The sequence below is a fragment of the Paroedura picta genome, chromosome 12, assembly GCF_049243985.1.
Source record: "Paroedura picta isolate Pp20150507F chromosome 12, Ppicta_v3.0, whole genome shotgun sequence".
NCBI classification, from domain to species: domain Eukaryota; kingdom Metazoa; phylum Chordata; class Lepidosauria; order Squamata; family Gekkonidae; genus Paroedura; species Paroedura picta.
Window position 1 is genome coordinate 25,278,413 of NC_135380.1, and position 25,893 is coordinate 25,304,305.

At 47.2% G+C, this 25,893-nt stretch overlaps 1 protein-coding gene across 1 annotated transcript in view; it reads left to right on the top strand.

Moving 5' to 3' along the window:
- The first annotated feature begins 1,438 nt into the window (after positions 1–1,438).
- TGFA (transforming growth factor alpha) overlaps positions 1,439–25,893 on the top strand; it is a 47,178-nt gene continuing 22,723 nt past the window's right edge. Inside the window, exons 1-2 of the mRNA XM_077305855.1 lie at positions 1,439–1,834; positions 20,284–20,337. Of these exons, the coding sequence (XP_077161970.1) occupies positions 1,792–1,834; positions 20,284–20,337 (97 nt within the window). The 5' untranslated portion in view covers positions 1,439–1,791. The remainder of the gene's footprint in view (positions 1,835–20,283; positions 20,338–25,893) is intronic.

A 25,893-nucleotide genomic window follows, 5' to 3' on the forward strand; every position in this document is an offset into this window, starting at 1 on the left:
AATGCTGTGGCAGGTTTTCTTGGTAGTTTCAAACCATCACACAATGCAAAACCCAGAAAAACCACCACAACCAGAATCATTTATTTGTTTAGAGACAACAGCTTATTTAAAGAGCTATCCGAAGCTGGCCTACTCAGGAGAGTCCCATTTTATTCAATGGGGTTTACTCCTAGGAAAGTGTTTTCTGGAGTGCAGCTTAAATATTGTCCTTTTGCATTCTGCCTTTACTGTAATAGCACCGTAAAGAACAATAAAAACCCCATAGTCCCACTTTTACTGCTTTTTAAAAAAACTTGCTTTGGATAAGTCGATTAAAATGATAGCAAGTTCATGATTTTTAAGTTGTCTTTGTGCCTCCTGGATCCTGTGCTGCCAGGATTTCACCCATGGAGAGGAATGCACAAAGGTCTGGAGACATTCACATTTTCTGGTTTCTGTTTTATTGCAGCTCCTTGTAGCGGCCTGGCAGGAAAGCAGGTGCCAATTACCTAACTGATTCACGGGGGACAGGTGTGTTGCCGTTCTGATCACTCTGGCTGGAAAACTGTTCAGTCGCATTTCTAATGATGCTGTTTGAGAATGGGGAGGCAGGTGGCTGGCAGGGAAGGCCCTTTTTGGAGGGAACCAGCAGCTCTGCATCAGGAACCCAAAAACAGAACCTTGGAAGTCTTGCCCTGCCATAGAGGCCCATTTTCCTGGGACGATCCTTTTGGCAGCTTTGCACAACTTCAAAACAGTACATCCCTGTACCGTTATCTGGGGTGGGCATGACAAAGGCCAAATTTTGCCAAATTATCTCTGAACCGTGGAGGTTCAGTGCTTAGCAATGACCTCCTCCATGCTAACATGAGAACATCCTATTGAAAGAACTGGATCGAGGGAAAGAAGGAAGACCATGGGCTGACCATAAGAGGAGCAATTCTTTTTCACCCTGCCTACCCTTCCTCTCCCCACAACCGGTAAAGTAGGTGAGGCTGAGCGAGCTCTGAGAGAACTGCGATTGGCCCAGCTCCACTCAGCAGGGTGCAGGCGGAGAAGGAGGGGGGCATCCCACCCGGCTCTCCGGATCAGAGCCGCGGCTCTTGACCTCTCCCATGAAGAGCTGCCTTGCCGGTTCCCCCCCAGGTGCAGAGTTTTCTGGAGACCGCCAAGCCAGGCCCAGCGAGGGCTGCCCAGGGCGCGCTTCCAAAGGCTCCGGGACCTCGAGGCGCGGGGCCGCCTGGAAAACTTGGCGGCCGAGGGAAGGAAGTCTGCCGCGGCCGGAGATCCGCTAGAGCCCCCGTGAGCGTCTCCTCGCCAGGCAGGTGAGTGAGCGAGCGAGTGGCCGCGCGGCCTCTGGGCGCCGCCTAGCGCCGGCCTCCCGCAGCGCCGCCTCCTGCCCCCCGCTGGCCGCCGCGTTGGGCGCGCCTGAGCCAACCAGCCCGGGGGGCGTGGGAGGGAGGGAGGAGGAGGCGCGGCCACTCCGGGCGACGAGCGCACCTTGAAACAGGCCGGCGCAGGGCGAGGAGCGGCGCGACTGCCTGGCCCTGCCCTCCGACCGCCTCGCTGCGCGGGAGCCGCGGCCGCTCTGCCTCGCACTCCAGCCAGGACGCAGGTGGCGGCGGCGACGGAAGGGGCCTCCAGCATCCCTCCCTCCCTCCCGGCCGCCCCGCAACCCTCCCCTCCGGCCAGCGGCGAGCGACTCCTTGGCCCGGGCCGAGCCGGGCATGGTGGGCAGCGCTCGGGGCCAAGCGGCGGCAAGGTGAGCCGCTCTCCGCCCGCAACCTGCGCCGCGAGCGCGCGGACGGCAAGATGGTCAGCTCGGTCGCCTCCGAGCTCGCCCTGCTCACCCTCGGTAAGTCCCCGCGCCGTCGCCCGGCCCTCCCCGCCCGCCGCGCTCCTCCGGCTCCCCGGGATCCCGGAGTTCGGCTCGGCTCGCCTGCCTTCCCCGCCCCAGGCGAGGCGAGCCCGCGGAACATCCCGGCAGCTTGCAAGTTCGGGGTCTTGCAACGGGAGGAGAGGAGGAGGGCTGCGCGCCCCTACATGGGGCAAGTCCCGGGGCAGTCGGCGTGTCTGACCCCGGCGCAAACCTGGCCGGGGTGGGGGTGGGGATAGTGCGCTCCCAAATGTCCGCCCCCCCCCCGGCCACCTTCCCTGCGGAGCGCCTCTCTTCTCGCGCTCTCCTCCGCACCCCCCCCCCCTTTCCTCCGTCATTCCGTCTCTGCTGCCGGCCCGGTTGGCTTGGGTGATTGGACAATGGATGCTGGAATGTCTTTTGTCCCTTGTGATCCTTGCAGTCTCGTCTTGTAAACAGATTCTTTACTAAAACAGGCAGGAGGCCAATCCTATGTTGGGTGACTTTGCTTTCCTGCCTGCCGGGATCCTTCCCTTAATTACACAGCAGGGTTCCTCGGGAGTAGGGGATGGACTGGGGGATCTTCTTCTGCTGGGTAATTTGCTGTCCTTGAAAAAAGAAAACAAAGAAATGTTGGGAAACTGCAAATAGGTTTCCTTGGGATTTTTTTCTTCAGATAAGACCATGTTCTAAAATTTTAAAAAAACCAAACAAACCCACATCTATATATTGGTTTTTGTGGGAGATGTCATGGCAATTGGGGTGTTAGTTTCAAAAGTCATACTTGGGTACAAACTCCTATATGAAGTTTAGGTGCGGGAAATATCCCCTAACAACAGCTACTCTTCGTTTGCATTGACTTTGATTAGAGCTTCTTCTCTGTCTAGAAGAGCTCTAGAACTAATTGGCACTGTATGCAATATAACCCTAGATCTTTAAGAGGGATGGAGAGTGACTCCACGATTGCGCTTATGTTTCGTATTTGTGGTTGAATCAACAGGATCTCTGCTTTTTGCTGGCTTCCGTGGGAAAATCAGCATTGCGTGTGGTAACCATATGCAGCTTATATGTACCAGCCCATCACTTGTCTGTGCCATGCTGATTTATTTTTCTGATGGGTAATATGAAATGTGTGCATCTCACAAAAAAAGTGGTAGCAAAACAAATTGCAGGCTTAATTTGCACAAGGGAAAAGTAAAAGTCAAAAGGGAATTTGGGGTCAAAACAACAGGAAAGCGTCATTATTCCTTAATTTTAGCAGGATATAGCCAAAGAAACTGGCAAGTGATTTGGCTTCAGGTGTTACCTGTAATGCTGGGTTAGGGGATGGGCTGCAGCTTAGTAGCAGAGCACCTGCTTGGCATGCAGAAGCTCCCAGGTTCAGTCCCTGGCATCAGCTGTTGAAATTAGCAAGTGGTTTGCAAGAACTGTGCCTAGGACCCTGGAGACCTGTTGCCATTCTGAACAGACAAGCCTGGTTTTTAGCACAAGGCAGGTTCATGTGTGCTTTTTTTTTCTTCTCCTAAACTGGCTGTAACAGTGTAATTCTAAACAGAGTTGGTGCTCTAAGTCTAGTGAAGCCGGCTGGCCTAGGATTGCTCAGAGTGGTATCTCTAAGAACATAGAGGATAGACAGAATTCCCTGGTATGCATAGGATGTACATGTAGAAAGTAGAGCATATGTATGATCCTTCAAGTTAATAAGAAAAATATTCCGTCTCAAGATGTTAGAAGCCGTGTGTTTGCTGTCTATAGGCGAACATCTGGAGCGCAGTGTGGCTTTAACATGGCCTGAAATCTAATAACTCCATGTTTGTTGATGAAGGCACAACTTGCAGTCTTATAACTTAATGCTCCCTTGATTCATCTCACCCCCACATACATTTTTGTTCTACATTATAAAAGTGGCCATAAGCCAGAGTCCACTTCTTGTAAAGCAATTGTTACAGAGGTCAACCAAGTTTCCACTGAGGTCAATCGAGCTCAGAACGCTTCGTAAGTCTAGGTGTTTAGTACGAACTGGGAAGGGAGAGTCTCTGCAGCTTGAAAATACAACATGTTAAGTGCATTTCAGACTTGCACAGCTGGTGCCTGGTTACAGCAAATCAAGATCTCAAGATGCAGCAAAAGCGATCGGGGCAGGGAAGCAAAAAATGGCCCCTTTCTTCTTGAGAAAGTCAGCACTTAATCAGACGTCTCTCCAGCAGTCGGTGGTCTTCAAACTTGAAGGCATCTTTCAGTATCAAGTTGTCTGTCATGGAATCCATCCTGTCCAAAGTTCTGGAGAATGCAGTTCTGGAGCATTCCAGGAGTAGAGATGAACTGTTACTTTTAAAAGGATCACAGTAAAAATAGATCTGGATTAAAGTGCCATCCATGTAAATTACACATTTCAGAGTAACATAAACCCAGAGTAACATAACCCAAACATGTTTGTCCTTTCTTCAGGGAATCTTCTGTTGTAGTCTTCTTCAGAAACCGGGCTTTTACGGGTGCTTACTCAGGGAGTCATTGAGACAGAGTTTGGTGGAATTCACTTCCAAGAGTCAGGCTGCAAATTTCAGCTTGCATTTAATGGACTTAATTGCTTTTGGTTTTCTTCAGTGTGCAGATAGCAAATTCTGGGTCAGGGATTCAGCTGGATGCAATTAATTTTGGTATCTGTTTCTCTTATGGGTGGATCATGCATGTCCGCTGTTTGATGACTGTAGCATCATGGCACATCTGTGCGCATGCCAGGGGCCTTGCAGATCAAATGCCAGAGGTGGAACTTTCCGATTGCATCATGTTGAACACGCTACTTATTGAGGAAGCTGATGTGCCCAGTCAGCAGCGAATAATCAAAGGATGTACATGTATGTGTCAACTGGCCATTTTCAGCCTACTAGCCAGATAGGAGGCTGTGACTGCAGGTGATCAGGAGGCCTTCCTGTAGAAGGCCTGTTGCTCATTGGGGACCGATACAGCACTGTACTTGCACTCATTTGGATGGGTCTGTTTCAGAAAATGGTGTGCTGCGTCCCAGGTTAATATTGACCCCATGCTCACATACGCGTTGCATGTGGGGGGAACCGTGAAAGCTGAATTTGAATCAGAGGCTGGAGAGATCGGAATTAATTCAGTTGTTGAATGACCTGAATTTTGAAGTGTTTGGGTGGATTAAGAGTTGGTTTCAATTGTGCGTGTAGGAACCAGCCTGGTGTCTCATCTGATGACTAACTACAGAAAATTGTTCTTTGATAGGAGAATTCTCTGCATGATTCCCCCAATCTCTGGTGCCCCCAAACACACATCACTCATCACAGTCATAGCTTGGGGAACCTCTTGAGAGAGGCAGTGGTGGTCTAGGTCAGGGGTAGTCAACCTGTGGTCCTCCAGATATTCATAGACTGCAATTCCCATGAGCCCCTGCCAGCAAACACTGGCAGGGCTCATGGGAATTGTATTCCATGAAAATCTGGAGGACCACAGGTCTGGAGGACATCTGGTGGACCACCCCTGGTCTAGGTGATTTGTCCTCTTCCCTTTGTCCTCAGAGTAAATGGTGAGGAATACCGGCACCCTGAGCAGCATAAAGGGCAGCAGAAAATGATACATAACCTTCTTGCAAGGGACTTTTTGAGCTGTATAACTCAACTCGTAGGCTAGGCAGATGGCAGTTGATATTGCAGGTGGGTGTTGTGATTCTTTCCATGGTAGCTGGAGTTACCTCATGACCAGTGTAATGGCAGCTCCTAATTTTTCTCTGCATGGAGAGAGAGAGGTTGCTTATGTTTTAAGCCTGATTCTAGAGTTACAGTTTCCATCTTGAGTTCTGGAAGTTGTAGAAGATGCAGAAGGGATCTCCGAACAGGCAATGCTGTTACATCCATTTTTGATGGTTGGGCAGCCAGAGACCTCAGAAGGTTGCCAAACAGGAGCTTGCTCTTTACCCTCCTTGGTGCCCTTTGATGTGTTTGGAAGTGCATGTGCGCAGATCAGGTGGCTGAGGTTGGCAGTGGCATCTGACTTGGCAGCAAATCTGGTTTTGTTGCTGAGCCATGTGTAAGATGATGACTGTACCTGTGAGATGTGTCCTCTTTTTCAAAACATCTGTTTGCAAACACCTGCGTAGAAATGCATTTACTCCCCTTGGAAGGGGAGGGGCTGTATCTAACAATATACCGAGTCTAGCCCTATTACATAACCTGTGTATCTGGATGCTCCTTTTGCTTCAGAATCCTTAAAATCTCAAAGGTGCAATACAGAATGAGCAATGGCCTGTAAACTGTGCATTAAGCTGTCCTAGTTTCCATTGTGCTGTCTGGCCCAGTCTCAGAAGCTAGTCCTGGTAGGCCCTAGTTAGTATTTGGAAGGGAAGACCCCCCCCCCAAGGAATTCCAGGGTCACTGTGCAGAGGCAGGCGATGGCAAACCACCCCTGTCCATCCCTTGCCCTGAAAAACCCTACAGCAGGTTTAGTCAACCTGTGGCCCTTCATATGTTCATGGACTACAATTCCCATGAGCCCCTGCCAGCGTTTGCCCTACAGGGTCACCATAAGTTGGCTGTGATCTAAGGGCACTCTCCACCCCCAGTTTCCATTCTGTTTCTGCTCTCCTTTTGTCTTCAAAGCGATGAATACCTTCCAGGCACACCTGTAAAAGGTCTGGGAAAGAAGCTTGTATAGGGCAAGGGCCAGCAGTTCAGACTGAACGTTAAGGAAAGAAATGGATGGAATGAGCAAACCAGTCTCTTTCCCACCCCTACCCCCTTTACAACTGGAGGTTTTCCAGGAAAACAGTGGTTGAGTCCAGGGCACCAGAACACACTATTCCCGATTTTTCCTGGCAAAACAGGGAAAACTAAAATTAACATCATACTAGGAGAAGCATGAAACCAGTGGTTTGGTAGGAGTTTCACAATAATGTGGTCTGTTTAATTAAAAATTAAATTAAGGAGGCACACATTTCCAGCCACATTCATTTAAAGTATTCCATGAAAATGTCAGCTGAAGGAAAATATGAATCAGCTTTGTAATTGTCGGAGCGCCCAAAGTTTTGGCCCCACTTTCTTGCATTTGAACCACTTTCTTTTTATGAACCAAGCTAGAGGGTCATTCTCAAATGAGTGAACTAGCACTGGTTAGTAGCGTAGCATGTTCTCAGAGTCCTAATATCATTGTTTTGGGTTCCAACACTCAGGTTCCATCTTTTGTGGCACATACTGTTTGCAAACAGTGAGTTTCCAATTGTGTGTGTTGATCGCTACTGGACAGGAACTTGCCGGTTTGCTGTTGAGTGAAGGAACTGGGGTGTGTTTGAAATTTTTAGTTTAGCGAGAAGTGATTCTTTCTGTAAAGGTGCAGATGGTTGACAGTGGTGATCCAGCCTTTGGAATCCTTTCTCTCGCTAGACAGATCAGTTTCAGTTACAAGGTTTCCACCTTTGTTGGTTAATTCCATCCTTCCTCCAAGGAATTCAGAGAGGTTCATGTGTTCTATCCTCTACTCCTCGCAGTAGTCCTGTGAGATATGCCAGGGGTAGTCAACCTGTGGTCCTCCAGATGTTCATGGACTACAATTCCAATGAGCCCCTGCCAGCAAACGCCAGGGACTCATGGGAATTGTAGTCCATGGACATCTGGAAGACCACAGGTTGACTTACCCATGTGTTAGGCTGAGAGAATGACTGGCCCAGGAACACCCAACATACTCCATGATTGAATGCGGCCTGAATCCTACAGCCTGGCCTCCCCCAACCTTGGCTGCATCCACACTTCATTGGATACTGTGGTATTCCTGCACCATAGAATTCACTCACAACTGGATTTTCTTGTCTGGATGATACTCAAATGTTATTGCTCTATCCAACATTGTGTGTATGCACTCTCTGACTCAACACATGATCTATGATACCTCTTCCTCCCCCCTCCCCCCATGGGAAATCTGGGTATTATAGCTCAGTGCTTTAGCCTAGCAGTTAAGAGGGAGCAGGCAAGACTCTTTCAGCCTTGATCACACTCTGCTGACCTAGATAAGCCACAATCCCTCAGCATCCAACTCTCAAAGCACTTTGGAGAGGTGGTTTCCTAGTGGGCCTAACACTGTGGTTCTTTAGCAGCTGTCTAGCCGGCCACTGCAAAATAATGGCTCTCAAAGAAGGGACAATAAGAGAGACTAATTCCATGTTATACAAAAAGGAACTCTTAAAATATACTGTCAATTAAAGAAGTGAAGTCAAAGAAAATGCTAGATCCAAAATGTGAGTAAGCCTTTGATACCTTTTTGTCACATTTGGTTCTTTGATCTTCTGAAGGGAGCTGGTTTTGCAACCTGGGGATGGTGACAAAAGCCTTTTATTAAGAGGCCTGGAAAAGCTTCTCTGGATTGACTTTGGAGTTGTGTTTTGGTCTGAACTGCAGCATTCTTTGTGGACAGACCCCACTGCTTTAAGTACCTACCTGATTTGGTCCTTTTCATATAAGTCAACTCCACAACCAGAGTAACAACCTGTTGGGGGGGGGGAGACGTGGTCCTACTTCGTCCCATCCATATGGTTTTCCAACCAAGAAGCACCTGACTGAGCCTGTGTTGCCTTGAATAATTTGTATTTTATAGTTGAGCTTTCCTCCAATTATGCAACAGCTGGTGTGAGTATAGACTTTATTTCAGTTTCCCGCTAAACAAATGGGAAAATGACTCTCATGCCAGAAAGCCCCACTTACCCCAAATCTATTGTCTTCTTCTTTACAGTATGACTTCTGTTGTGGTTGGACTTCCCATCTTTAGCCAAGACTGCTTTGAATTATGTTCTCTTGTGCTTTGTGCATGGGACAGAAGCTTTCTTGATCCGAATTGTTGGATAAACTTTTTTCTCTTGCCCAACTGGAAACATCCACCGATACGAATCCCTCCAAACCCTAGTTAGTCCCCATAGGGCTGATGAATAACAAGAGGCAGTGCTATGATCTGTAGATTTATTGCTGAGCTATTTATTATTTTGAATTGTTTTAAATATTAACTGCCATGAGCTAACAGAGAAGAAACAGTATATAAATAAAATAGTTATTATTGCTTATTATGTATATACTAGATTCAAAGCCCGTTTGTGAGAACAGGCTTCGAAAGCCCCCCCCCCCCGCTGTGGCCGCCCAGCAGACACATAGAGGTGGCATTGCCCCTGGGTGTGGTGTTTCTGGGCCTGGTGGGAAGGCCTGCTTCTCCCCTCCCTCCCCCCTCCCCCCTCCCCCTCCCCCCTCCCCCCCCCCGGCAGCAGCGCAGCCTTCCCCTCGGGCCTAGAAGCACACCTGGGGCCTCAAAGAGACCCTGGTTGTGCTTCTAGGCCCGAGGGGTAGGCCTCCTTCTTTACTCATGGTGTCCTGCCGCTTCCCTGTCGCTTTCTGGCCTGTCCTGGTGAGGGCCTAGATTGTGCCCTCACCTGATTGGCTAGAAGTGCTGTCTGTCCTGGTGAGGGGCCAATCAGAACTGGTCCCACCTACTCTCTGCCCACTTAGCCCTTAATGAATTATTAAGAAGGGAAAGATGTTATTCATGAAATGTATTTGATATTAGCATGGACAGGAGCCATGCAATTAGCTTTCACCCTGATCCAGTGCATGTTGACTTGCAAGTTAGTGCCTCGGAGCTACTTATTTCTGTGTAGGACTTCAGCCTAGAAACTTTGGAGAAGTTTCATGTTTCCCCCCTGCCACTTGAATGTATTGAGTGCCCTGTCCTGGTTGAACATTTGTATGCTGGAAAGACGATGGAGCACTCTCATAGAACTAGCTAGCTTCTGAATGCTGATTGCATCTGTTTGCATAACTTTGGAGGGTGCCTGCAATCTGCAGAATAGGCCTGTCAGTAGCCAATCAAACAGCATTGAGGGAGGGTCCTACCAGGAGTGGGTGGGTCTGATAACGTTGCACAGGGTCTTCATATAAGTTTTGTTCTTAAAATAGGAGAGAATAAGCAGCAAACCAGGACAAGTCTGTGCTAGTTTATGATGACTTGCATGATCCCTTCTGCCCTTTGTTAGGCAAGGTCACGCTCTGGTGTTCCTTTTGTTGTTCTTCAGTTAAGCCTGATGTAGTAAATGGAGAAATACTATCATATCAATATGGTCCTAGGGGTATCCATAGGTGTACCTGACAAATTGATTGGTCAAACTGAGGAGGTCAGGTTCTGGTCAGTTCTAGGTGCAAGAGCTCCCCTGAAAACCCCATGTGTGAGCTCCATGCAGGACTAAAGGAGGCATATAGCCTCCATAACAGGTCCAGGAACTCTTGGGTTCCATAAGTGATCTAAGACTTTCTGTGTTTGATAGATAGTGAGCAACGGCTTCATCAATGAACAGGAAAGAGTCTACCATCTCTGTAGCAAACCAGTCTGCTTTATTTGGTCTGTATTAAGTGTTCTCTCCTCCCACATTCCTAACAAATATTTATGTTCAGTCATTGTAGCAATAGTCCAGGGATAGTTAAACTGTGGCCCTCCAGATGTCCATAGACTACAATTCCCATGAGCTCCTGCCAGTGTTTGGGAATGCTACCACTTTTTGGGAATTGTAGTCCATGGACATCTGGAGGGCCGCAGTTGATTACCCCTGGTCCAGATCATTAATACCACTTCTGTTGGCTACCAGAGTATGTCTGAAGCGCTTGTAACCATATAGCCATTATAAATATAAGGAAGTCATTAAAAAGTTCGTTTTGGTTAAATTGTGTAGTTCACCCCAGTTTCAAGATATATTTTGAAACCGTTCTTAAAATGTGTCCCTTGCTGTAAGAAGTTACTGTTACCTTTTGAAGGCTATTCTTTATGATCCTATTCATTGTTCTTTGGCACATACTGTCCTTTGCAAGATGTTTGCACAAACCTTCCTGAGCTTTCAGTAACCCTTGAATGAACCTCATGGAGGGATGTCTAATTACACTTTGTGGTAAAATGATACTTCCCCCACAAGTATCTGTGTGAAAAAATATCACCACTTTGCAATATTTAATTTGCACCAAAACCCGCCTGCACCTCCTTCACCATTAGGCAGCAGCTTGCAAATCCAGCTGTGCCAGCTAGCCTCCCGTCTGCCTGGGTGTGGAGGAGGGCCTTCCCTAGGTTATAAAGCCAACATGGGCTCATAGAAACTGAGTCTGGGCAATTAATTTTCCGAGCTTAATTTTGTTTACAATTCTACAGAGTAGGGACAGAATTGGCTGGTGGCCCAACAATGATCAGTTCTCTTGATGCAATATGCTGATCAGTCAAAATTTGTCAAAGAGACAAAGCTCAAAAGATGAGAGTTACAATAGAGGCCAAGAGGAACTTGAGGTGTGAGAGGCACTGCAGAAAGAGGCTTGAGGCTGTGAAGAAGGTGGATGAGCAGAAGCTAGAGGCACAGGTCAAATTAAGGAATGCGAACTGGAGTACCTGGGCTTACATAGATAGCTAGATGAGCTTGGTCTCCCCCCCTCCTTCAGAAAGAAGACACTGACCTTCACACTTACCTTCTGCACCATTGTGTCCATAATCCAGATAATTTAGACAGTGATTTGATTTTTTTGTAATTCCATTGTAATTATGAGAAAGGGGGATGGGAAAATATCTGACCGGTTCTATCTTGCCACAATCTTGTTGAACTAGAACATTGTCTTTTGGGGTACTGTGAGGAGGAAGAAAAGAATTGCCCTGAGACTAAGGCTGAGAAACGGAAAACTGAAGAGATTGAGACCCTTCCGGATCGTACTGAATTCTTTGGCCTGCCCCACCACCACCACCACCAAAGACACTTGGCAAATGGAGGAGTCAGAATTTCTGACCTGTATATCCCAGTGTCTCCACCTGAGGGGGAACCAGAGGAATTTTCGTGGGGTTTCCCCAAGTAATTTGGCAAGATGTTTGAGTCTGAGGATGTAATCACTGAAAAGAGGGAGTTTGGCATTAGCCCAAATTTAGACACATGATGTTTTTGACCCTGTGTAAGGTTAAGTGAACTTTGTAGCCTTGTAGCCTACCTACACCTCGCCTTAACCCTGAAGAAAAAATGGGCTGTATGCAGTTGCCTTGAAGCATGGGGATGGATGGACACTCAGCAGAAGCAGTTGCTCTCTATGAAGAAAACTAATTTCCAGTGCTAATGGGTATGGACACGGCAATAATCTTTGTGCTTCGGTGGGTACAATATCCTATAACTCAGTGATGTGGAAAAATGAAGGTGGAACAGATGAGGGAAGATTGTTTGCCTAACCTACACTGCAAATTAAGCACTTCAGAGTCTTTCCTTACTTCTACGAAGGACATGCTACATGATCCATGAAGAATTGGATATGGTATATCAGAACATGCCTGAGGGAGAAAATCTGTAACTTATTCAGTGTTCAAAGAGGCAGCATTTAAGAAGTTGCACTGGGGCCTGATTATTTCCCCAGATCCAACAGGACTCTCCAAACCCTTCAGGGAAATCTTTGCTTCCATTTCGGGATCATCTGAGAAGATGTTCAATAAGTGGACAGATGGAGCTGGAAGTGATGTGGGGGGACTGATCAGGGAGTCAACGGCACTGGATCTGTTTTATTTCTGCCTTCCAAGTATCTTGTAAAACTGCAGAACCAACAGTCCAGCTAATCCTCAGTTGGGAAGGCTCTGAAGGTGAAAACTGCCCCCTCTGGAAGGGGCTCCCCAAGGATGGGTGCCGTATTTAAAGGGAAGAAAGGGCTTGCTGCCTATCAGTTCATCCAATCAGAAAGAACTTGCTGCGACTGCGAGGAAGTTTCCTGCATTTGCTTCCAAGCCTGTCTATAAAGTCTCAGCTGCTCTCAGGGTTAAAGAGCTGTTGGGTCTCACAGAAAATCACAAATGCAAAAGTCCGTCAAACGTGATCAATGATCAATTAATTCTGAGGCTTACAAGTCCAGGATCATCTGTTTCCATGGTACAATATGATGTGATATCTTTCTCTGAGATTGTGCTACAGCAGCCCTTCAGAATATAGGGTCTCCAGGCCACTTGGTGATTGTCCTCTGGCCCTCTTGTCAGTGGAATAATGGAGGAGCTTGAGGTCATAAGGAGAGAGAGGTTATATTGTTTGAAGACGAGCACTAGTGTGCTGAGGCAGACTGTCGTGAGACCATTTATGATTATTTATTTATATTTAGGTTTTTGAAGGACTGATTGTCCCAAGGCATGGAGGGCATTATGTTCAGCAGAAACCAACATGACAGTGATCCCTGGCCCCAGGGATGTCTATTTGGCCTTGACCAGAGCCAAGGTCTTTTTGGCCCTGGCTTCAGCCTCATGGAATGAGTTGCCAGCTGAGATCTGGGCCTTGACGGAGCTGTCAAAGCTCCACAGAGCCTGCAAAATGTCTATGGTTGAGGCCATAGTAACCTGTAACCAGATGATCCCCTATCTTTTCTTTTCTCTGTCTCCTTTTTCTCCCTTTCCTCCTTCTATTGTGTGCTCTCCCCCACCCCAAGTAATTTTACGCAGAATGAACAGCCTGAAGGTGAATGGAGATGACTGGGTGTGGGAGATGGGGAGTTAATTGGTTATTGGTTTATTGATGTTTGTATTGATTCTTCTATTTTTATTGTAAAGCCCCCTGAGCCCATTTGCAAGGAGGGATGATAAAGAAACCTAATAATAAATAAAATTAAGATTTGTCTGGTATTGGCAGCTCATTTGTGAAGGAGGAAGTGTTTTGGGAGGGGGCAGAATTATGACAGGGATCACTGATATGCAGTTATTAGAGGTTACTGAAAGTTCAGGTGTTGTCTCTGAAAACGTGAAGACAAAAATGGAAAAGGAGGAATTCCTATGGACGTTCTCATGGATCTGTTGATGGAATAACTTTGGGAATCAGGTTGGGAAAATAAAGTGGTTTTCACTGAAGATCTTGGGGAGAGGGTATAGGATCGGGGCCAATTGTATAGCCTTAGGCTAATTAAGCAGCTTTTGGTGCCTAAGAAGGATAAGATGAATTTGATGGAGTTACGATTTCTCATCTGCAGTACTCTTGGGGGCAAGTTGGCTTCAATAGAAGCTGTTAGTGAATTATACTGGCCTCAGTTGGCCCCAAGTAGGTCTTGCAAGAAATGTCATAGCGTGGGCAAGCTTTCGAGCCAGGCAAGGCACCTTTCCAAACCTCTCCCCATCACTGGTAAAGCTTCCCTAAGAACAGAGGTATAGATACAGTGCCACTTGATCCAAAACCTACTAGGAGGAAAGCAGTTCAACTAGCCATTGTGGATTTTTCCACTAGGAATCTACAAGGAGCCATTCTGGCTTCAGCTGAGGCCCCTGTGGTGGCTAGGGCCTTAATTAAAACATTGTGTCATCTGAAACTTTGTAAGGTGGAGAAGGAGCTCCTGTCAGAAGCCATGGCGTTAAGGACCTCTTGACCACAACCTATCTTAGCTAGTGGAATGTTCTTGTGGAGAGGTTTAATAGCGCTTAAAAGGGATGCTGAGGTCACATTTGGACTCTCATCAGTGGGAGTGAGAAGCTGTTTCAGTTGACGATTCCCTAAAGAAGGTCCACAGGACTCCAGAGGTGAGACTCTTTGTGGATTTGTAGCTGGAAGAAAGGAGAGAGGCTTTCTGGATTTAGGCAAAGAGTGCTGGGAGGATTCAGTTCTAGAAGCAAAGTACTCTGTAGTTTAGTGGTACTTACTTTGTGGCTCACAAAGAGCCAAATTTGCAATTAGTATCAACCAAAAGAGCCATGTGACTACTGTATGCTCTGTGTACCATTCCATCAGACATAGGTTATGCTATATTCTTGTATAATTATAACTTTTTAAATTACTAGAGTAATTCTGAGCATGGAGGCTTGTGTCTCCCTACCCCAGTTGAACCTTAACCAGCCTTTGGGTCTCCGGAGCGAAAGGAAGGGCTTGTAAGTCAGACATGGCACAAAACAGTGTGGAAACTTTAACGTTTTTCAGAACTCTTAATTAGGGAAACCAAATGCTTTCCTACATTAAGAGTGCCCTGCAAGTTAAACTCAAGTCTTGGAAGGAACAGGATGGTTAGAACTTCATTATGTGCCAACTGGAAACCATTTGCCAACCATGAGCCACTGGGCATTAGCCATTTCCATTTTTATGAAAAATGGGGCAGGTGCCGTGTTGGGAAATAATGTTCATAAGATATACATGTGGCTCCTGAGCAATATCACTACTGTAATGGATTATGTCCCAGGCCTTGTTGATGTGTTAGCCCAGTACCCTGACCAGGTAGGATATGGGATGGTTGGAAGGAGTCTGCACCATACAGCTGAGTCTTGGAACAATTCAAGTCAGTTTTCAGGGCCATGCCTGGGAAAAGTTTCAGTCTAAGCAATATATAAACTCTGGCCTGCATCCATAACTCTAATTCCCACTGAATATAATTAATGGGAGGTTTTGAAGTGATAATGAGGAAAGGCATTTTAATACTGATGAAATCTACCATGAGCTCTTGGGCATCACCTGTTGTTTGGGTGGCTAAACTAGTAAGGTTTTATGTGAATTATAAAAAGTTTACCATGTCCTGAATGGATACTTGGCTAATATGCTATGGTCAGTTAAGTTGATTACCATTTCAGCAGATGGTTTTGGAGGGAGAGTCCAGGGCGAAACTGCTTTCCAATCACATCTAATTGCCTTTATGAGTTCAAGGTTCTTCCATTTGGACTCTGGAATTTCACAATATTTTTCCAGAGGCTGGTAAACAGCTTATTGAATACAATGGATGAGTTTGCTGTACCTAACACAGATGACGCTGCAATTTTTAGTAGATGGTGTTGCATGTAGCCCACTTGAGAAAACTGCGGTGCAGTTCAGAAGGCGGGTCTTGCTATAAAATTGAGCACGTACCAGTTTGCTAGGGCAGATGGGACACAGAGTAAGAATGTTCTACTCACATGGATCAAGGTGAGTGGGTACAAGAAACTGAGACCCCTTCCCTTCCAAGAAGCTGATCAAGTCATTTCTGGGGTTAGAGTTATTTGAGTCCAGGTTTCTACCTACCTAGGTTTGGACCTATTGCTCTGTCCCTCCATGCTCAAAGAAAACCATGCTTTGATCCTAAAGGAGGCTTTAATTTCTTTGCCAGTAGCAAGAACACCAGTAACAAATAAATACCTTTGCATGGCAATTGATCCCTCAGACACCAGCATTTAATATTGCCAAAGGAATACAAAAAAGTTAAGCAGTCAGTTCCCTGTAAAAAGAGGAGTCAATTTTATTTTCTCCTGGTACTTGATAAGATGGGACAAGAGTTTGGGACAAGAGTTTACCCTCCTGACTGATTGCCCATCTTTGCCATGTTGTTGCTAGTTCAGCACAGTGTATTAATACAGTTAGTGACCAGCAGAAAATATGCAATTGATCACAAAGTAAAAAGGAAAGGGTCTAGGACTGACCATTTTTCCTTTTGCACAGTTGGGCTTTTAGCAGGGAAGCAATCCATGTTTACATTCACGTAAAAGAACATTTGCATGCTGAGTCATTCATATGTTGTATATCTTATGTAGGAAGCTTAGCCCCCTTACCCCGCCTCCCGCTCATGATGCAGCCAACCTCTTCTGGAGATTTTGTATTTCACTTCAATGAAGGGTTGGAAGGTGCATGACAAAATGACATTTACCGCACAGGTAACTGTGTAAAAATTACAGCTGTGCACTCTGTTAATGCTCAGAGACCAATAAGGCCATCTTCACCATGAGGGAGAATGGGAGGGGCCTGAGAAGAAAAGTAGAAAGGGTCCCTGTGAAATGAAGAAGGGGTCTCCGAGAGAAGGGAGACTGAATTTCAAACGGGAAAGGCTCATGAGGGGCAGGTAATAAATGTCAACATAAATAAATAAATAAATGAAATAAAGCTTTGAGAGCAAGAGAGACAAACCCAGGAATGGCTGAGAAAGACTGTCCCAAGGATGGACTGAAACTGAAAGCTGGTAATTCTTAGTATTTATATCCCATTATTCTTTGTGGCTCAAGGGGGCTTACAAATCGTAATCATAACTAAAACGTAACTAATGCAACAGACTAACCCCCCCCCAAAAAAGATGCCTGTAGTTCTTTATATATTTTAAGATCATTCTGTTTGTCTCTTGGCTGATCTTTGTAGGGGGAGGAGATGGCATATATTGTTTATTTTTGACCCGTCTTGCTGAGCTTTGTGTTTTATGAGTAAAGTGGCATCTCCCCCCCCCCCACTTTTAAATGGAATTGTTCCAGTAGTTTGCCTGTTACTTGGCCCATGCTTTGCAAGGCACAAAGAGAAAGATGGGCAATTCTGTTGCTGGTATCTGAATTCGCACTGCTTCCCCTGCATCCAGGGTAACTTGGAGCAGGTTAGGGACTCTGACCACTGCCATGTGTGTGTGTTTTTAACCAGTATTTTTTTTTCTTAAATTATCTTTGTCAACAAACTGGGAAAGTGAGATAAGTAATATTTGAAGCCGAATGCTTTGTCAGGGTCTGACTCAGAATCCTTCGTTAGCTTAGTCAGTAGAGTAAAGGACCCAAATGCCCTCGGTTATGGCTTTAAGCCAGTGGTTCTTGGCTGGGGGGGGGGGGCAGCCATCTACACAACAGCCTTGCAGGGTAGGTCAAGATAGAGCGTTCGTCTTTCTGGAGCAGTGGAAAAGAGCGAGATCAGCATGGTGGGACAAGAGGCAGAACTGAACTGAGAAACCCTGGGGGAAAAACCAATTTATATACAATCACGAAAAATGGATCTTCACGCCATTGGTCAGTTTCAGATTAATTTCTGTGAAAGAACACTTGCATAATTTTATGGTTGGGGTCACCACAACACGAGGAACTGTATTAAAGGGTTTACGGCATTAGGAAGGTTGAGAACCTCTGCTTTAAGCTCTGTGTTAGGGGGCATAGATCAGAATTGGAGCGCCTATTTTCCATACAGCGGAGCCAATGCTCCATCTTGAGCATGTTGAGTGGCTGGGCCAAGGGACCTGTGTCAGAGGTCTTGAGGGGCTGTTGTGTCACCCAAGCAGAGAGTGCTGGGCTAGACAAGCTCGGGGTCTGATTCTGCAAAAGTCAGCTTTGTATGCCACAGTTAAGAAATGAGGAGGGGGGGAAAGTCTCTCTACCTGTGTGAAAGGCCCATCTGTAGCCCAGTGTTTCAAGCCTCCGTTGGCTGTGTTTTCCAGATGTTTCCATGCCTTCATGTTCCCCAGAGACCATTGCTTTGAACATGGCGGGTTGATAAATTTTTTAATAGCTCAGAATGCCCAATTGAGCTAATCGGTCTGATGTTTGTTTTTTGCGGGTGCTAAACCCTGGCTGGGTTGGAGAGAGGCCGCTTTTGAGGGGGCCTAGCAGTCCGTGCCCCAGCTTGATTCATGGTGGGCAGCAATCCCAAGGATGAGGTTGGTGGAAGTATTTCTAGCGTGTTCCCATCACGCCTGGATAAGCTGCTGGCATATTTATGGATTGCAGCTTGGCTGGTCCAAGAGCTCACTTGTAAGAGTTGGGATCCGAGCCAGATCCATCCCTGGGACAGTTCTGAGTGTAACTCTGACACTCAGATTTGCACCGTCTCCCCTATTCTGTAATGGGTAAGACCCTCAATTATGGAAATTAATGATGAGAAGCTAGCTCTGCTGCATTAACAAAACTCTCAAAATGGTTTTGTGTTTGCATTTGCAGATACTGTATATTGCAAGGACCTCTGGTGTGCACTGCAGGGTCTTTATCGATAAGGACTTGGTCACCTTGTGCTTAGGGTGGCAGGATTTGTTCTTGTCCCAAACTTCCCCCTAAAATCAACACTTCCTGCCCTATCAAAATGACTGCTGCTTTTCCCATATAAGTGAATGTCAGCCTGAGTGGTCCACTTGTGAATGCTGCTGGGGCAAAGCCTTATGCTCCTTCCTGGGCCCTGTTTCCAGTTGTGTTGAGATGTGGCAGAAACTTTCTGGCTTTATGGGGCAAGGGAATGTATGGAGCTAGTCCACCTCTTCTGGGTTGCTGAAAGGATTCTTTCGTGTAACCCTATCCCCTCTTCTGGAATATCCCCTCTTCTGTCCAGGATGGAAAACCAATTGACAATATCATGCTTCCCTCCTCTGTCCTGTATGTGTGGATCGCATACAAACAGCATGCAAAAGTTGCTTATTCATTGTTTGCTGCACATTGTCTGAGTGGTGTCCCAGCTGAAGCCTTACTCTTCTCTTTGTAGAACAAAGGGGCAGCAAAACAGGCCCAATATTGCAGGTTGAGATTGAGTTCCAGTTCTCAGGAGGCATGTGCTGAAATGATACAGCTGGTCAGTGCCTAGGTGGGAGCCTCACATGTACAGCGCCTTGACTTCCAGGATGGAGGAAAGACAGCATGTAAAATAAGTGAATAAAAACAGTATTGAGTCGGAACTGAACTGTAGTGCCTATTGTTTGTCTGGGAATCCAGTCTTTGGCTTCACCAGGAAAGATTTCGCGTGTGTGAGAGGGGTTGGTAGCTGTTCACTGTGACACTTCTCCTGCATGTTTAGAGCTGCATGTTCCCACTGCCAATAAAGCTCACGAATCCTGCCAGGGGTGACAGGAAATGACTCAAGGATGGGGTGTAGAACTCCTTCGTTCCTTTCCACCCATGGTTCCCTTGCCTTAGGAAAGTACTGGCCAGGCTTCGCCTACCTAGTTCTGGCCTGTCTTAAATGCCCCTGTATTCTTGCCAAGAGCTGTATTGGTTTTGTTAATAAGACTGCTGCAGTAGGAAGTGATTCAAGATTAGAAGCACCTGGGACAGGTGTTGGACTTGGGTGTGTCCTTGATTATGTATGGAGTTTCTTTCCTCTTTGTGCTTTTGAAGAACTTTGCTGAAGCCGTGCAAGACATTCCAGCCCAGAAGGTCAATAGGCTTACTTCCACATAAGGACTGCTGACTTCAGCGCACAATGTTAAGTGTCTCCTGGCCAGGGTTGCCAACTAGAGCTTGGGAAATTTCTGGAGATTTAGGAGTGGAGCCTGGGGAGGGCAGGGTTTGCCTTGGGGAGGAGCCTCAGTGGGTATAATGCAGTAGAGTCCACCTTCTACAGCAGCCATTTTCTCCAGGAGAACTGATCTCTGTAGTCCGGAGATCCGTCGCTCTACCTGGAGGTTGGTGGCCTGATCTGAGATCTCAAACGGTAGTTGCTCTTGCTGAGTTGCTGCAGAGTATTTTGTGTGCGAGCTGTGACCTGCAGGAATTCAGGGAATATCTACAAACCAGCATTGACCACAGGGCTTTGGAAGTGTTTCTTCTAACACAGGGGTAGTGAAATTGCAGCCCTCCAGATGTCCATGGACTACAATTCCCAGGGAATTCTGGGAATTGTAGTCCATGGACATCTGGAAGACCGCAGTTTTGACTACCCCTGTTACCTAACGGGTACAGTGAGACTATGGACAGCCCACTTTAAAGCGTGGTATTTGAAAGACTCATTGCACTTTTTAAAACCTGCCTTTCCCCCCCTCTCTTCCTTCTAGGTATTCTGTTAGCCCTGTGCCACGCCTTGGAGAATACAACATTGGCCTTGAGTGGTGAGTATTACGGAAACCGTGCACACTCTGGTGACTGCCCTTGCCTACCGCATCTCAAGGACCTTTTTGTGGCCCATTGCAACGGGAAATTTTCACTCACTCCTTAGCATAACTGGTTGGCAGTGCTAGCTTTGCCATTGAAATCGAAGCAGTCCAGGGCCTGGAAATCCAAAAGGGCTTCGGTGTTGACACGTGCCCCTGCAAGCTTGAAAATTGCCCAAGGAAGGCTGGCCTTTTCTGGGGGCTGGGGGGCTGGGGTTTAAAGGTAGAGACATGCGTGCTCTGTGGAGCTTCTCTGAGGCCCTTCCTATCCATTTTTGCCCTGCCTTTCCTCCAAGGAACAAAAGGCAGCATACGTGACCCATCTCACTTCATCTCCACTTGCCCAGATTTCCCAGTGAGCTCCATGGCAGTGAAGGAATTTGAACTCGGGTCTCCCAGGCTCTAGTCCAGTACTCTAATCACCACCACCTCTCTGGCTTGTATTCTGGTAGAACGACAGTTACAGCTTTGCCTTTTAGAGGAACATTTGTTGAGCCACGATGTTCCAGTTTTGTCTGCTAGCTGGTATTTCAGCGGATTGATGCTCTGTTGAAAGAATGTGCTTAACAGAGTTGCACATATAGTGGCTTTGAATATGTGAGCCACTTTGAAGTTCTGGGCTGTAAAGCAGGGTCAAGGCTATTTAAAAAAAACCCTTGGGTGTGAAATGTCAGGGCTGATTTCCCACCCACCAATCCCCTCCTCTGCCTACCTGTATTCAGTGCTTAGGCTGTTTGGTGATCGCAGCTGTCCTGCCTTTGCAAACATGTGGCATTCTAGTCCTGATGCCCTGTCAAGCATTTGGGGATCATTTCATCTTTGCAATCTGGAGCTGTTAGATTTTTGAGGGTTCCTTTTTTTTTTAAGTCAAGTTGTCATGCTGTATTTTTCAAGACATGTCGTTGCTATGCAGAAAAGCTCTAGTTCTCAAATGCCTAAGACATCATCATCATCAGTGTATATAAAATGAGATGTCAGGGCCAAGCCTGTACCTATAGACGCACCTGAGGTTGCCAGGGCCAGGTTGGGAAATGCCTTGAGATTTGGGGGTAGAGGTGGAGCCTGAGGGGGTGGGGCTTGGAGAAGGGAGGGGTTTCAGCGGGGGGTATAGTGCCATACAGGCCACCTTCCAAAGTAGCCATTTCCTCCATGTACATTGATGTCTGTTATCTGGAGATCAGCTGCAATAGTGGGAGACCTCCAGCTATTACCTGGAGGTTGGCACCCATAGCTGCACCAGCCTTGAAATGCAGATGGATATAGCTGGTTGGGTTTGCTGAACCCAGGAGGGTCCTTTGCACCTGAACCTTGACATTCATTCAGGGACGAAGTCTGCCTCGTGTATGGGTGCCTTGAAATCCTGCAGGGCTGCTGAGTAAAATCTGTTGTCGGACCAGTTGATCCAGTCCATGGAGCTTTTCCTGCATGACATCCTTTCAGGTTGGAGCTGGGGGGGGGGGGGGGAAGTGTGTTTGAATACTCCCCACAATGCAAAGCCAGCATGCTGAGTAAAGGAATATTCAGCCTTGCCTTCTTCCTGGCACGTTGGTTTTACCCATACACTCTGTGTGGCATGAAATCCTCACACGAAGTGGTGCAGTCTAAAAAATATGATAATTTCTTCTTTTCCTCTTCTCCTTCCTCTTCCTCTTTTCCTTTTTTTCTTCTTCTTCTTCCTCGTCTCCTGTCAGTTTTCTTTTCCCCTGTCTACTGGGGGTAAAAGCTGCTAGTGGGGGCAGGCTCTGCTAGGAAAATTGAAGGGGAGGGGGGACACAAAACAAAACCCAATGTTGTGCTTGTCGTGACTTCCATGGGAGCGGCGTGAAGGAGTTTTTCTATCCCGAAAGGTCTGTGGGGGCAGTCCTTTCTTCCTCGGGGCCATAATCTGCATTGAGTGGGCTTTCCTCGGCCTGCTTTCTGAAGCCAAACTGCAAGCCTGGAGACTGAGTCATGGATACCTCAGCATGCTGCGGAATTTGGCCCTTGAAAAGCAAACTAGTATCAGGCCAGGTTTTGTTGCCTGCCTGGAAGCAGCAGTTCTCTCCCCATGGCTGTTCTCCACCCTGACCCAAACAGAAGCAGTGAACTCTGACTCACAAAACTGTTTTCCAGGCACCACTGACCTTCTTGTTATTTAGCCCAGCTGTGGCCTTTCCTCAGTTCCCTTACTCCAGGGGTAGTCAAACTGCGGCCCTCCAGATGTCCATGGACTACAATTCCCAGGAGCCCCCTGCCAGCAAATGCTGGCAGGGGGCTCCTGGGAATTGTAGTTCATGGACATCTGGAGGGCCGGTTTGACTACCCCTGCCTTACTCCTTTTCCAAAGCAATTTGTGAAGAATTATCCTCTCCTGCCTAGGCAAAAATCTGATGTAACAGCAGTGAAATGCATAATTGCCAGATTCTCCCCTAGTTTTATAGATGCAGGTACGGTGGGAAGTTTTCCCCACAGCTGAGTTTTCTGGCTTGCTCCAGTTTTAGATGATGTCTCTGTTTACTTATTCCGGCTGGTGCAACCAAGAGGAGATCGGGTGTCTGCCGTTATCGCAAGTGTTATCTCGGCTACATTTAGCTAACAAAAATGGAAGGAAGTATCTGTTGCCAGCTCAGTTACCTAAACAGAACTCTTTCCTCATTCCAGCAAGACCTGGTAAGGAGGGTTTGTGCAGCAACCCTGGGCACAGCTGTGCCCTGCTGTTCAGGGCCTGTTTGGCCTGTACTTGGGTAATCACGTAAAGTGCTCTCAACATGTAGGAGTGTGCAAGGGAATATTACAAAGCTGCGGTGTTAGTGGGGGTGCTCCCATGCCATGAAATTGGCAAAAAGAAGCCTTAAGCATACACTGTGGTGTATATATATGTGTATAGCTTTAAGTGAGCCCTTACGTTTTGTGAAACCCTGGGGTTTCTTAACAGCTTTGGAAGGGCTTCCCAAATGGATGGGGGGGGTTAATTCCTTTTAATATATTTTTAAAATATGTTAAACATTCATCGGGTGATGTGACTGTATATATGTTGACCCCCCCCCCACCCAGTGGCCAGTGATGGGCCTGGATGGGGTGGGAAGGGGAGTAGCCCAGATTGGGCATGTATCCAGCTATGCTTCCCAACCATATTCTGCATGATCACGCCACTTCTGGGGGTTCTCAAAGCCATGAAGAATGTTTCAGTGGGTTCTCAATGGCAAAAAGGCTGAGAAAGGCTGCCTTAAGAGCTAATTTGTTTCCCTTTTTGAGGCCTCTTGTGGCACAGAGTGGTAAGCAGCAGAAATGCTGTCTGAAGCAATGTCCATGAGGCTGGGAGTTCAATCTCAGCAGTGGGCTCAAAGTTTGACTCAGCCTTCCATCCTTCTGAGGTTGGTAAAATGAGTACCCAGCTTGCTGGGGCTTAAATGGTAATGATTGGGGAAGGCACTGGCAAACCACCCGGTATTGAGTCTGCCATGAAAACGCTGGAGGGTGTCACCCCAAGGGTCAGACATGACTCGGTGCTTGCACAGGGGATACCTTTATCTTTATATAGGAGGGATCTTGCTTGCTTGCTTGGTTGCAGTCTTCCAGTATGTGTTGAAATGAGCCACATCATTCTTTTCATTGGGCCTGATTAAAATAACATCTTGCAGTATGCAAACTTTTCAGTTCTCCAGAACTTTTCATTGGGCTGGGTGTTTAATGAAGGAAAAGGGTGTTGCAAATCCTGATTTTAGGACCTGCATAGTATAATCCTTGAGTGAGTTAATCCAGGTTGGGACAGGCATAACCGTACAACAGATTGCACTGATAGTCTGCATCCTGTGTTGAATGATGGGCAGATATGAGTAATTGGATAAAGCTAGTATCAACATTTAATAGTCTGGGAAGAAGGCAAATGAAAGTGTCCAAATACATCTTAAAAGTTGTTGGCTCTCTAGTATTAAGGGTTGCCAGGTCAACCCCTGGCAATGGGGGACTTACCAGGTGTTGGGGGTCCTTGCTGGTGATCTGCTGTCATCAGCATATCAAGACACTGCTGACTCTCCCCATGTTTAGTGCCAATCCCCCACTCACTGGTCAGTTGAACAGAGGTGGGGATCATCCCTAGTGACAGTGGATTCCCCATCCCCAGCAGGGGTGTAGCAGCCCTACTAGCACCCCTCTGACTTCCCTTGAAAGGAGGACATACAGGGCTGGCAATATGCTTTTTTCTTCCCTGGCCGGGTTCCTTGCTCTGGTTTGGAATATTCCTAGAGATTTGGGAGCAGTCTGTGCCTGGGAAGTACAGAGTTAGAGATGCAGCATCTCTCTTGAACTTCAGTTTCTCATAGGCTGTGTTATACTGGCGCATGCCCTCCTACTCTGCCATTATCCCCGAGGGAACCAATCACTGTCCCGTGGACATCAGTTGTAATGCAGGGCCACTGTTGGAGGTAGGTAACCCTGCTGTTGTCCCAGTTTCACATCTCTGGCTTCCTCTAGAACAGTGGTCCCCAAACCCTGCTCCGAGAACCAGTATCAGTCCGTGGATCAGTCGATACTGGGCCATGGCTCCTTCTCATCCTCCTCCCCGAAGGCTGACCTGGCTCACCTTTGGTGCTCTCCACCAGCCGCCATGGCTGGGGCTCCCCCTCTGTGTGGCACTGTGCAGCTGCTGCTGGCAGCGCCCCCCCAGTGGGCGACAGGAAGGGAAAGCAAGTGGGGCTCAGGCGGCAGCAACATTCCTTGGCAAAAGACTACCCCCCCCCCCAGGCCTCAGTAAAATTGTCAAGCATTGACTTGGTCCCCGGTGATAAAAAGGTTGGGGACCATTGCTCTAGCAGACCTCTTGGCCTGGTTGCTCAGTGGAAGCGTTTTTTTTTTTTTTGCCTCCGTTCTTTTGGGATAAACTGATTAAAACGGTAAGCTTTGTCCTAATGAGGCACTTCCCGGAACTGATGGTTGCCACAAACCAAATTGCATTAAGCATTGTTGGAGCAGTTTGTCGTCCTATCTGGGTTGAGTTAAGGCGGCTTTCTTGGAGGGATATATGGCGCAGATCAAAGGGAGAGCTTGCTTCCCAGGAGGCCGGATTTGTGCTAAATGGATCTGTCTGCTATTAATCAAATGTCAGTGTTCTCTAATGATGCTGTTCGGTCATTGGGAGGGGGAAGGAGAGATGGAGGCTAAAGCTGTTTCACAGCTGTGAGATTATTCTTACAGACAAGCCGTTTACATCCTCGAGATGCATGTAAGTCCCTGCCAGTTTCACCTACTGCCTCTTTCTGAGCCAGAGGGCTCTTCCTTCCATTTGGGGGCATCTGCAGGTAGACTTCAGGGTGGGTGATCCTGCACGTGGGCTTTTGTGCTGCAAGATTGCATTCTTTGAAGCAATTAGTTGCAGAGTGTTGCTGGTGGTAGAAGTTACCTGCCCCCTCCCCGAGGGATTAGCAGTCCTAGGTGTTGGGGGATACTCCAGTCCTTGAATGGTATCTAGCTTTAGTAGAACCAGCTTGGTGTAGTGGCTAGGAGTGCAGACTTCTAATCTGGCGAGCCGGGTTTGAT